The sequence below is a fragment of the Octopus bimaculoides genome, chromosome 8 (assembly GCF_001194135.2).
Source record: "Octopus bimaculoides isolate UCB-OBI-ISO-001 chromosome 8, ASM119413v2, whole genome shotgun sequence".
NCBI lineage: Eukaryota > Metazoa > Mollusca > Cephalopoda > Octopoda > Octopodidae > Octopus > Octopus bimaculoides.
The window spans coordinates 42,283,677-42,297,981 of record NC_068988.1 but is presented as its reverse complement, the minus strand read 5'-3'; the positions used below and the strand labels follow the sequence as shown (position 1 = coordinate 42,297,981).

The window sequence follows — 14,305 nt, the reverse complement described above, 5'->3', positions numbered from 1 at the left end:
ATATATATATATATATATATATACATACACATATATATATATATGGGAGAATATACGAAAAAACAACAACAGACGAGGACAGGTGGTGTAAATAACAAAAGGATGTATTAGTATGACGCTCGGGAATACGGAAAGTCTTTGACGTTTCGAGCTACGCTCTTCAACAGAAAGAATACGGAGACAAGGAGAAACACACGGAGAAAAAAAATTGAATAGTGTCCAGTCAACGGTCAATCATAATAATATATATATATATACACGTTATACAGAGTCCATCAAAGAAATGTATACACACTTCAGAGTAGGAGTGAGAGAAATACTCATGCCATGCTAGCTTTCCCACACTGCAGTTTGAATATTTGTTAATTGATGTCTAGAGACAAAAAAAAAAAGAAAAAGAAAAAAGAAAAGAAAAGAAAAAAAAAGAGAAAAATGGCTAGAAATAACGGGAAGAAAAAACTCTACCCATGGCCTTTGCAGGCCCTCTAAGACTGGGTTCTGAGTAGACAAGACTCAGCAAAGTGTTTTGTTCTGTTTTGAGATGTGGGATATAATAAGGATAACATGAAGGAGAGGAGAGATAGTTCTGGCAGGTGGGCCTGGGTGGAACTTGCTGGTTCAGTAGAGCAGAGGCTGATGTAGTAGCAGTGCAACAGACAGTGAGAATAAACATTTTGTCTATGTACTAGTAGTTGCAGTGTATTAGTGAGGGATTTTTTAGACAATCATCTGAATGAACTTCTTTTGGATGTTGTCAGGGATGTTAGCGTGTGTAGCAGCAGCACCATTCCATATATGTGATAACAAGTCTAATGTAATCAACTATATTCCTTATCTGAATTTGAGTAATCATTAATGTGTTTGAAGTAGTCAAAAAGGTCTCACTTTCAGACTACTGAATATGCATCACTATTATCATCATCATTGTCATCATCATCATCTTCATTTAATGCCCATCTTTCATGGTGGCAATAGATTGGACAATTCCTGCAGGCTCTGACAGATTTGAGGACTGCATTGGGCTCTTTTGTCTATTTTGGCATGGATGCCCTACCCAATGCCAACCACTTTACGGACTGTATTAACTGTCATTTTTTTCAAGGCACCACCATTAGTGAGGTCACTGTGCAACTCACAAGACTACAATCCCCTTTATCAGTGTTGGGGTTACTGCAGAGAAAGGTGGCTTTATGCTAGATGAGAGATTAATGATACCTCAAGTGGTTAGATTTGCATTTCATCTCCCTGGGAGCTGAGCTTGATAGTGCAAGTACCAGTTATATATTGAGTTCAGTTCAATCAACTATATTCTCATCTCTATAAACTTGTAATCATATACTTTCTGAGGAAATTTTATTATTGTTGTTGTTGCAGTATAAAGAAAGAAAATGAAAGCAAATTCAAGAAATCTGTGAAGTCCCGTCTAGTTGTGGCACAGGTCAGTCCTTATTGTTTTATTGTTGTTATTACAAAAAAGTGAGTAAGGCAGTGAGCTGGTGAGTGATTGTAGTCTCTGTTTGTCAGACAGGATTTTCCACTGCTCATCTTTTTGTCTGAGTTTCAGTCCTGGATCAAGGTAGGGCACCTGGCATCTAGAGTGTTGTCAGGTGCTTACAGATCTCTGTCAGTTGGGCAATGCGGTCGGTGGAAGTTCTGCTCAGGCATTCTAAAGAGGATTAGTAGTGGACAAGTGTGATGACATTCTTGGGAAATCTCTGGGCATCAATGAGAATGAGTTGGCTGGTCTGTTCCGGAAGACTTTCAGGTTAGGGCCTATGGATAACTTCCAGAAATCGTTGGCCTGGCAGTGCTATTGAGGACACTGCTGGTTTGGGATAAACTCTATAGACATGGAAGTGCCATCAGCTGGGCTTGCTTGAGGTGTGTGCAGAGCAATGAAACTGTTCAGCATTTCCTTGTCCAGTGCCCAAGCATTGCTGACTTGTGGGTTTATGTTGAACATCTGCTGTCATGTGTAGGATGGATCTGGCTATTGGCTGAGTCCATTATGAAGACCACCTTCCTTTGGCTGGTAAGGGCAGGTAGTGTTTCTTTGTCTTAGCGAAAGAGGGAAAGAGGTTACATGATGGACCAGGTTGAAAGGATTGAAGACACACACTTTCCTCTTTTGGGTATTTTGGTTGTTGTAATTTTCATTGTTATTCTGTATTTACATGCTTGAGTCCCACTTTATTTGTATTGTATTGACCTATACCATCTCCAGTTTTTTAAATGAACCCTCATTGGTTTATGAATAAAAGATTATTATCATCATTGTTGTTGTTTTCATCATCATCATCACTGTCATCATCTTCAAAATTTCTGTTCTCTTCCAGGTGGTAGATTCCGTCCATACTGGTGCTGTTTTTACATTTGACTATTGTATGCTCATAATTTTAGCAAGGTTAGTATATGCAAAAGAGAAATAAATACACTTCAATAATTAGTTGTGTAAATCCTCGTAGATCCTCAACTGACTTCTAAGTAGAATATCAGTAATCAGGGCATAAATGTACAACAAAGAAACTATGGTATATACATATAAGAATAGTCTGGAAGCATAAAGATCCTCTGAATGGTCAGAGATTTAGAGATGTGTTACTTGAAGCAGTTGAAAAAAAAGAGGAGGATATAGTGACAAATAATGTGTAAGACAACTGGAGGTTCCAATAGGACACCTTGCTGGGGGCATTTGACCGAATTTGTGGCTGGTGCAAATTCTCTTCTTGACGTAAGGTGACATAGTGGTGGAACAGTGTAGTTGACAGGCCCATTAAAGTGAAGGAACAGGCCTGGAAGGACTGGAAGTATGGGTTTAGCAGGGAGCTATATCAAATAGCCAGAAGGCTGGCTAGGAGACAGGTATATTTAGCCAGGGAAGAAGCAGAAAGGAAGAAGTTTGCAATGTTGTGTGGTGTGAGGACCAGAGGCTTGAAGTGTTTTGGATTTCAAAACGATGTGTAAAAGAAAATCATAATGTTGAAGAAGAAAAGTGTGTCTCCATGGCTTGGAAATGTATTTATGAAATGCTACTAAATGTAGGGAATGCATGAGAGAAGGAGAATTTTCCTAATGGAAGACCCAACTGAGGAATCAACTATCTAAATTGACAGTAACTTATTACATAAAGTAATTAAGGATATGAAGACAAGGAAAGCCCCTGGTCCATCAGGAATCACCACTGAAATGCTTATAATACCTGGCAGAGTGGGATATTGTCTAGTCACCCATATAGTCAATCAGTTTGTCCACAAGGGCATCATACCCAATGACTGATGTAATAGTATCATAGCTTGCAACAAAAGTAAAGGTAATGTCTTAGACAGAAATAATTACAGAGGTATTAAATTGCTGGACCAGGTGATGAAAGTTACAGAGAAAATCATAGCTCAACTAATTAAGAAGAGAGTTAGTCTAGATGATATTTTGTTTGGTTTTGTATCAGGGAGAAGCATGACTAATGCTATATTCTTGATAAGACAACTGCAGGAAAAGTATTTAGCCAAGAACAAACCTCTGTACTTGGCTTTAGTCAACATGGGGAAAGCTTTCGACGGGGTCACCCATTCCCTTTTCTGGTGGTCTATGCATAAGCTAGAGATAGATGAGTGGTTGGTGAAAGCTGTACAAGCCATGTACAGGGATACTGTCAGTAAGGTGAAGGTTGGCACTGAGTATAGCTATGAATTTTGTATATATGTGGGAGTTCCCCAAGGATCAGTTTGAAGCCCCTCTTATTTACCATAGTCCTCCAGGTCATAACAGAGGAATTCAAAACTGGTTACTCTTGTTCTTAAAGCCGAATCAGTGCCTGATCTAGAGAAGAAATTTTAGGTGTGGAAACAAGGCCTGGAATCTGAAGTCCTTAGAGTTAATTACTAGTCAATACCTAGTAAATCACAAGTCCCTTCAGGGTGATGATCCTGCTTGATATGTAAGAAGGGTGTAAACATCCGTTTTTCCATGCTGGCATGGATGGTTTGGCAGGAGCTTGCAAGTCAGATGACTGTGCCAAGCTATACTGTCTGCATTGGCATGGTTTCTATGGCTGGATGCTCTTCTTAACACCAACCACTTTACAAACTGTACTGGGTGCTTTTTACATGCCATCAACACTGGTGACATTACCGAATATTTTGCAAGACAAAGGTCCCTCAACTGAGAGGAGGAGTTGTATTGAGTGATGTATCTTTGTACCAGTTGATGAGAAGTTAAAAAGTATAAAAGAGGGATAGGGGTCAGTGTCTTTTTATTGAGAACTTTACAATAGATTTGCTTCATTTTGGGATGAATTGAAATGAGATGTGTAGCATATGTCTTCACTTCTCTCTCTTTCTATAGATTGTTATTTTTGTTGTTCGAAAACTTCTTAGTGATGCCTTCTATATAGAGAGCATATACTTAAGTACAAGCTAATGACATTAATATAATGAACCATAAAGTGTTTAATCAATTAAAATGAACAACAAAATTAGTGCTACTGATAATTCTATTCAAGAAAGGCCAGCAAGACTACTTTGAAATTCAAATTGTTTAAATATTGAATAGGAAAGGGGCATGTAGTGGGGAATGATTTATTTTCGCAAGTACAATGACAACTCTTAGTATATTTCAGTCTTGTTAAACCTTTTCAGAAAAGCTAACTTTTAAATGACTGAGAGGATAAAGATTTTGAATAAACAAAACATTTAGTGATCAGGCAATTTATAAGAACATGGGAAAGCATAGTTGATATGATTCAACTAAAGCCAATTATTTTTAGTTTGAACAGTGAATCTCAGATCTTTTCTCTTGCTAAATAAGTTTAACTAAAGAATTCAAGTTATTTCTGTTTCTATTCTTGCAGTATGATTTCTGTTCTTGGTTTGGTAGAAAACAGTTCGGTTGTTTTAGTAGCCAGTATGTTGATATCACCATTGATGGTAAGTAAACCTTGATATATTATTGTTATTTAAACAGCTTGTTAGTTTTATTAAAAAAAAGTCTGTAGTTATTATTGTCATAACACATTAATAACCAAATATTGAAGCATTCAATTGATGTTTCTCGCTTTATTCATCCTAACTTTATTTTGTTTGTAGCTGTTGAAAGATTTTAGATTCACATGTTATAGTCAAGAAAGCAGGACTAAAAGGCCATTTTATGTGACATTAAAATTTGTAAAGAGAAATTTGAATATCTTCAGCAGTAGATATATTATCATGTATATAATTGGATATTTTGCAATATTTATAGCTAGAAATAATAAGATACCTTTTCAAAAATTTACATATCGCATAAAATGACCTTTCACTTAGAGTTCAGATTTTAGGTGGTAGACCTATCATATCTGAGTGTATAAAAGATGCATATTAGATGATCCCAGGTTTTAGCATACTCAGGAAAATAAGTTTTTAGTGCATTAAAGTATGTAATATAGCTCCAACTTCACATATAGGATCTAGGGTGATTTTTTTTTGATAAAAAAAGTGCATTTAATATGCCATCAAATATAGTAATCTGTCCTCCAGTTTAAAATTACCAAATGGCCTTTGGGTGCCATTAATGGAGGTAATTTGTGTTACAATCATTCTTGGTCAGGTCATCAGTCTGAGAATAACTTTCTCACCAATCTTGGAGGCCTTGAGAATAGACAAAAGTCATAAGGTATCACCTTCACTATTCTCACTAAACATTTATAACAAAAATAAAAATATAAAAATGGAGATGATAGATATATAATGACAAAATATTTGGTTGGTTGACACAAGAAAAATCTGCATGAAGTCCAAATATAAAAGTATTTAATTGTTAGCTAAAGAAAAAAAAGAGAGATAATCAGTTTGTGTGTGTCTGTATAACAATAGAGGCAGCAATGACAATAGTCATTGAATTCTGTAGCTGAGTGAGGGGGTGTAAGTCCCTGCTACTAGTTTGCTTTTGCTGTATTACAACCACTGGTCAGTTATCAGGCAAGCCATCACTATGTACCCAATGGTCTGTCAAAGAAAAACCTGGAGAGAAAGGAGACAAGCAGAGTCTCATGAATGTCTAATGCTAATTTGCATAGAAAGTAGAGCACAAAATAGTTAGAGAGAGAGCAATTGGGTATAAGTTGATTTATATGGAGAGAAAGAGAGGGAGATGTGATGTGAATTCACATTGAGTGTTGGATAGAAAGATTCTGTGTGCAGGTTCTACTTAATTCTCGTATTCACTAGACTTTCCTATCTTTATGCTTTGTGTACTGTGTTTTTACTTATACTTGTAATTTTTTCCCTATTCTTTTGTCAGGGCCCAATACTAGCAGGGACTTTTGGTACTGTGATCCAAAATTATTCTTTACGAAATCTTGGTCTGAGATCGGAATCAATTGGTCTTGCATTGTGCATTATCTGTGGTCAGTTGGATACTTTCTTTCATTGTTCAAGTTGGATATGTACAGACTTTGTGAAACATGTGGAAGATGTGTGATTCTACATGATTGCGAGATATTGATGTTTGATGTGGAAAATCTCTGGAGAATCTAAAGAGAAATGAGTGTCAAGTATGATATGATGCATGTGTAACAATAAAGACATCTCCCTGTCTTACATCACTCCCTGAACCACAGGTACTTTTAATGGGATCTACTCACTAGCAAGTATTCATTAAAGCAAGGTCTCTAAGTGTGTGCATGCATGCATGTGTGTGTGTTTGTATTTGTCCCTCACCATCACTTGACAAGCAGTGTTGGTGTGTTTAAATTCCTGTATCTTAGCTATATGGCAAAAAAGTTTAATAGAATAAATACCAAGCTTTAAAAATGTAAGTGCTGGCATACTTTATTTGGCTAAAAATTATTCAAGGCAGTACCCCAGGATGACTGCAGTCTAATAACTGAAACAAGTAAAAGATAAAAAGATATATATGCAAACACACACACACACACACACACATGTATATATATTTTCATCTAGGGTTTATCTTTGGACTAATCATTGGTGCCATCCATCTCCAAGGAGTGACAGGATATATTGATGAATGGCCCACTATGGAAATGAAGTCCAGGTAAGCATCATTTCATATTTTCATCTATTTAGACTGTTTGACAACTCTCACTTGCAATGTCATTTTAAACATAGTGACATTTCTTAAGTATTCCCTCCATTTTTTGTGACTCCTCAAGAAAATGCCTGGAAGTCAGGAATGTGGATGGAATTGAAACCAATCTTCATTCAAGTGTGCAGTGTTCAAGGAAAAAAAAAAAATAATAATTTCAAATTTTGAGACTAGGGCAGCAATTTTTAGCAGGAGGTGATTAGTTGATTACATCGATCCAGTGCTCACTTGATATTCATTATATCAAGCCTGTAAAAGATGAAAGGCAAAGTTTATTTCAATGGGATTTGAACTCAGAGTGTAAAGAGCTGAAGAAATGATATGCTAACCATTCTGCCAGCTCTGAACCTTTCTTATAGTTTCAAACTTTGGTTCAAAGCAAGCAGTTTTCAGTGTAGGGAGTTTGTCAGTTTCCATCAACCCCAAAACCCAATAGTTACTTATCTTATCAAACCCTGAAAGGATGAAAAGCAATGCTAATCATGGTAGTGTTCAAACACAGAAAGTAAAGTGTCAGAAAATATGCTGTTAAGCATTTTGTCTTTAATGTTAAACACCTTAATAATAATAATAATAATAATCCTTTCTACTGTAGGCATAAGGCCTGAAGTCTGAACTGGTTTGAACTGAACTGAGATGTTTGATGAAAATGCTTTATGACAATATTTGATGAAAACGTTTGATAATGTTGTTTGCTGAAAATGGTTGATTGATGCAACTGGTCTTAATCAGTTTGAACTAGTTTGAAACAGAGTGAACCAGTTCAAACCACTTTAAATTGGTTTGAACTGATTTGAACCGCTTTTAATCAGTTTCAATTGGTTCTATCCAATTTAAACCAATTCGAATAGGTTTGAACCAGTTTGAGGTGTTTGAAGTTTGATGAAAATATTTGTTGATAATATTTGATGAAGATGTTAATTAGTTAAATAATTAGTTGCTTCCTGAATTAATTAGGTAATTAGTTAGTTGCTTGCTTATTTAATTATCTAATTAGTTAGTTGCTTGCTTATTTAATTATCTAATTAATTAGTTGTTTCTTAATTAATTAATTAGATAGTTAATTAGATGCTTGCTTACTCAATAAATGTGTTAATTAGCTGACTGCTTGTATAATTTCTTAATTAATTAGTTGATTGCTTGCTGACTTAATTGGTTAGTTAATTAGTTGCTTGATTAATAAATAAATAAATTAATTACTTGCTTAATTTATTAAATTATTAGTTGCTCACTTAATTAGTTAATTAATTAGTTGCTTGTTTGTGTAATCAATTAATTAATTAGTTGCTTGCTTGCCTAAATAATTAGTTAATTAGTTGCTTGTGTAATTAATCAGTTCTTAATTACTTGCTTGTTTAATTAATTGATTACCTGCCTGCTATTTTAAATTAATTAGCTGCTTGCTTGTTTAATTATTTAATTAGCAAATTAATTAAAAAATTTTCTAGCTTAATCAATTAGCTAATTAATTAGATGCTTGCTTAATTAGTAGTAAATTAATTAGTTGCTGGCTCAATTAATTGGTCAATTAATTAGTTACTTACTAGCTTAATTACTTAGTTAATTAATTAGTTACTTGCTTGATTTATTGGTTAATTAATAAGTTGCTTGCCTGCTTAATCAATTAGTTCCTTGCTTAACTAATTAGTTGATTAATTATTTGCTTGCTTGCTTAATTAATTAGTTAAATAATTAGCTGCTCACTTAATTAATAAGTTAATTAATTAGTTGCTTGCTTACTCAATTAGTTCATTAATTAGTGTCTTGCTTGTTTAATCAATTAGTTTTCTAATTAGTTGCATGCTTGCTTAATTAATTAGCTCATTAACAAGTTACTTGCTTCACTAATTAGTTAATTAATTAAGCAAGTAATCAAACATCTTCATTTATCAAACATTTTCATCAAACATCATCATATGGTACTCCAGCCACAGTCAAATGACTGAAACAAGTAAAAGAATATCTTCATCAAACATCAAACCCTAACCCTAACTGCCCCTTACTGGTCCAAACTGGATTAGCCTGGTCCAAACCGACTCAGACCAGTCCAAACTGGATCAGGCCAGACAAAACTGGTTCAAACCATTTGAAACTGTTTCAAGCCATTTAAAACCAGTTTAAACCTGTTCAAACTGGCTAAAACCAGATCAGACTGGTTATATCCATGAAACATTGTCATCAAACAACTTCATGAAACCTTTTCATCAAACATCTTTATCAAACATCATCATCAAACTTTCCATCAAACATCTCAAACTGGTTGAAAATGGATCAGACCAGTCGCATCCATCAAGAATTTTCTTTAAAAGCTTTACCAAACAGTTTCATCACACATCATGAAACATCATCATGAAATATTTTCATCAAACATCTCATCTTCAAGCATTTTCATCAAAAATCTTCATCCATTAAGCTTTTTGTGAAACATTTTCAAACATCATCAAACATGATTGAACCTTGATAGACTGCAGCTGTCTGCTAAATTTGTTGCTGTATCCATTGCTGACTTTCACTATCCATTGCTGACTGTGCATGTAAATGCTGCTTATACAGCCTTCACAAGCCATTTATCTACATCTTGTTTCTTTAATGACCACCAAATCACTGGCCATGACATCCTTTCAAAGGCCTTCTCCAAATCAACTTATGTTAGATAAAATAGCTTACTCTTAGCTAAGTACTTCTGAAATTACCTCACTAATAAGATGGCATCTGTGGTACCTCTTCCAGGCATAAAGCCAAACTACATCTTATGTAGGCTAATTCTATTCCTAATCAATTGTGCCATGGTTCTTTCTGTGACCTTCATAGTCTGGTCCAACAATTTGATGCTTCTGTAATTCCTCTCTCTAATGCACCTCCTTTGCTCTTCTAGCAATTTACAATGACACAACTATGCCAGTCATTGCTTATGACAATTTCCTGGTTAACTATTTAGCCCATCAGACATAATTGTTGATGGGCTAACAACTCTCAGACCTGTAATTGCTTCATGTATCATATTGCTGTCAACTTGAATTGCCAGTTCCACTGTTGGGTCAGCATGAGATTAGACTATCTTTATTCTATGCATTCCCCTTGTTCAACAAACTCTCATAAAAGCAATACTAAGCTTCTGTTTTGTCATTAACATTGAAGACAAATGCGCCTCTATTTTTATTTCTAATACTCTTCTCTCTTATGCTAACTTGGTTTTCTGTGACACATTATCTTGCAATCTGGAACAGTTTATGTCTCAAATCCTCACATTGAGGAACATGTTCAAATCTATTCTTTTCTGCTTTCCTCATAGCTTAGTATGCCCAATGCCTAGCTTCCCTGACTGACATCTCAAGTTAAGCAAATTCTTCAATCTCTTCCACCTTGTTATTGCTGATTTTTACATGAGCTTGTTGTCTGGCATTATTCTGTACTGTTTTACATTTTTCTGGGTTGAGTTTAAGGCTAATTCTGTCAGTGTTCTCTGCCAGTCTGTGTGTCTTGCTTTAGATTTATTCCTAGGATGATGGCAGCAACACTAGGTTGTCCAAAAAATCGTGATCTTCGATCATGCTCATGAGATTCCATCTAATGCCATTCCTATGCCTTTCTGTGTGCTTCACATGACCCAATCTATCGCCATGAGAGTGCTCTCTGCTTTCAACTTCCTTCCAGACTCTCCAAGAGTGTCTCTTAGTTTTCATAACTCTATCTACTGTGTCATTTCACTAACACAACAGCTTCTGCCTAGCCAAGACCTTGCACCAGCCACATGTGGTTTGTAGCCCACAGCAGGTTATCTTGCAAGAATTCCAAGTTGTTGTCTATCTCCTCCTTCCTAATTTCATGCACATCAACTAGAATTTCTTTAAACTTATGATCTAGACCAACTGCTGGGCTTTTATTGATTCTTGTCTTCTGTCTCTGTATCTCTCTAGTTCTGGCTCAAAAGTCACTAATCACTAATCAGATTTAAATAGAGCATTCTTCACCAGGAAAGATTCCAACTTTTACAAAGACCCACCTGTCTCATTTCCTGGTGAAAATTACATACGATTTTTCTGTTGAATGATTATTATGTCTAATATTATTTGCTACCACCTGGTCCACAGGTACCTTTAGTGAAGCTCTCTCTGATGTAAGCACTCAGTCTGAGGATAGCAGTCTCTGCTCGTCATTTTCTGTGACCTTGAAAGGGGTCAATGATGAGACCCTTCTTCCTCTGACTAAACAGTGTTAAAAAAAATTAAATTGAAATCTCAGCAGTTAATTTCTAAGAAGCAGTTTATTATTTACTTGCTTGTTTGTTTATTTCTTTCTTTCTCTCCTCCCACCAGAGGCATGAGTCGTAGTCTGTGGATTGGTATCTTAATAGCACTTCCATCCGGTGCTGGAGTGTCTCTGTCTGTTCTGGGTGGTAACTCTGGGCCATTGGTTGGAGTTGCCATATCTGCCTCACTGCTACCACCTGCTGTCAATGCTGTGAGTAGACTTCAACCTCTTTGGTCTTCTCTCTTTATCTGTCTGCTAGTCTGCCAATTATAATTTGCCTTCTCTTCCTTCACCTACCATTCTTCAAATGTCTGCTCCTCTAATTAATTAACTGCTAAATTACCTTCAGTGTAATTATCATCATAATTAACAACACTATTGCTGTCGTTATAATCATCATTATCAAAATTATCTTACCCCCTGTCATTATTGTGATCAACATCACGGTCACAAACATTGTTACTCTCATCATCTTTTCAACATCACCAGTAGCAATAATCATGTTAATTAAACTACTTATTGTCAACTATATTATAACCATTAGCACATTATCATCACAATTCTGCTCATTATTCTCATTACTTTTTTTTTAGTTTAAAATTTCAAATTAACAAGATTAAAATATTTTCATTTTAATAAATCATTATTATACACAAATACAGAAATTAAGAAATATCTTATTCAAAATATATGCTACTATTTTATAACCATTTAAAAAAAGCCATTTCATAAAAACTAAAAATATTAACTGTTTCATAATAACTGAAAATATAGTAAAATATAGTTCAAATATGTTTGAGATCTATTTTAACTTATAAAGGCTATTTTGTTGCAGTTTAAAGTGGAGAAAAAATTCTTGCTTCAAGTAAAAAGGTGTAAGAAGACCATTGTCAACTTAAAGCACTCTTTGGACTGAGAGATACATTCCTACATGCTGCTACTTACATATTTGTTCCAGCCTAGTGGCTTATGCACACAAATATGTAAATAGCATTTACTGATTTTTTTATAAAGCTAAGGCTTTCCGACCAGCTCAGAGTTGCTTCTCTTGGTACTGGGTGTTGAAGACAGCTTACAAACTAGAAATGCATGTATTTGTCCAGAGGGTGTTTTAAACTGACAGTGGTGTTCTTAGACCTTTTTACTTCAAGCAAGAATATTTTCTCCATGGCAAATTATAGTGAAATAACTTTTACAAGTTGAAATATGTCCCAAACAAATATTTCCTATCAGTGCTTCATGCTACTACTTACATAGAGTAAAAATAATTTATTTTACTTGATATGATATTAAAAAATCTTTTAGTAATTTGAAGTATACTAAAATATTTCATAAAAATTAAAAATATACTAAAATATTCCTAAATAACTTTTTAGTGAGTCTTGTCACTAATCTAAGGTATGAAAGTGTTTGTGGAAAAGTTCAGTAGATGAGCTTTTGAGAAGTATGTGTAATGGAATATCAGAAGGCATTTTTTAAACAAATAATTTAATTTATTAAAGGATAATAAGAGCTGACAAGTCATATGAGCATAGCTGGTGTATGTTTATAAGTCAGAGAAAGCTTTAGAACTTATGTTTGAAATATGGATTCAGCTGGAAGTCATTATAAGCTAATTGTTTAGCTAGTGTAAACAAAAATATACTGCTCATAACATGACCTGAGTAGTGAGCTGATGTCCTCCAGAATTTTGCAGAGCAAAGTTGGCATGAGTGAAATAGGCTGTTCATAATGTGACAAGTTGAGAGCTGGTATAATTCAGAGTTAGTAGCACAAAATTGGTGTGAAAAACAATGAGGTTGTTCCGTGCTGAAAGAGAAATGTGGCTCATCTGCCATCTGTCCGCAAACTGATTAAAAACATGCTTTTCACTTCAAGGGCAGAGAACTGCCTCTAGTATTCATACGTGCCCAACCCTGATTGGCTGAAGAATGCCATAGCACAACTGGGCTATGACACAACAACTAAAATAGCTCTCCTGACATGCTATAACTTAATAAATCTTACAGTATCTTATAATATTTCAAAATACGTTCAAATATGTGAAAATATTTCCAAATAATTTAAAATACATGTAGTATATTTAATATTATGATTTATATTGGAATATTTTGTTTTATTTTAACTTCCTAACTTCGAAGATGATATCCTGGACAAATTTAAATACATAAAAGCTCTTTACCTATCATGCAACACCATCTCTATCTTGTAGCCCATGGACCAACAGGTGATTTCTAATTTCAAAAATTGTACACCAAACACCTGTTTCGTCAGTACTTTGAAGTCACTGAAAATACAAATCTAATCCTTTGTGAATTTTGGAAGGAGCACTACAACATTGTTAACTGCCTGAAAATCATCAATATGGCTTGGTAGGGTGTAATAAAGAGAATGCTGAACTCTGCATGGAGGTAACTGTGGCTTGACTGGGTATCCAAAAAAGACTTTGAGATGTTTGAGTCTGAGACACATGTAATCGAGGAGATAGTGTCTCTTGGCAAGCCCATGTGCCTTGAGGTTGACGATGGGGACATTAACAATGTCGTCAATGAGCTGACGACAGATGAACTCTTGCAGCTTCAGGAGCATTCACATGTGGTGGAAGAGTTTGGTTGTTTACATAAAAACAAACGTGAACTATTATAGTTCTTAAATTTGATGGAAATGGGGAAGCCGATTTACTGGTGTAAAGGTAACACACTTAGTTGTGTTAACAAAGGGATGTGGGTTCAACTCCCACGCAGATAGGAAAGTCTTCTTTTTTCTGTTGGGGGGGCGGGGGCGGTTATGTGCTCCTTTATTAGACTATTTTCCTTAGTCATTGTGCAGTGATTGCCACAAGCCTTAAGCTTATATAAAAATACCATTATATATATATATATATATACTTTCATCTCCACCCACTTTACAATGTTTGCCCTTTCTGATACAAGTCTTTATTTCCTTTTCCAAGTAAAGGATAGCATATTTTACT

The 14,305-nt window shown here is 35.1% G+C and overlaps 1 protein-coding gene across 1 annotated transcript in view; it reads left to right on the top strand.

Moving 5' to 3' along the window:
- Positions 1–14,305, top strand: part of LOC106871741 (uncharacterized) — a 37,783-nt gene that overhangs the window by 6,147 nt on the left and 17,331 nt on the right. Inside the window, exons 2-7 of the mRNA XM_014918360.2 lie at positions 1,375–1,438; positions 2,337–2,404; positions 4,847–4,922; positions 6,274–6,379; positions 6,939–7,029; positions 11,397–11,541. Of these exons, the coding sequence (XP_014773846.1) occupies positions 1,375–1,438; positions 2,337–2,404; positions 4,847–4,922; positions 6,274–6,379; positions 6,939–7,029; positions 11,397–11,541 (550 nt within the window). The remainder of the gene's footprint in view (positions 1–1,374; positions 1,439–2,336; positions 2,405–4,846; positions 4,923–6,273; positions 6,380–6,938; positions 7,030–11,396; positions 11,542–14,305) is intronic.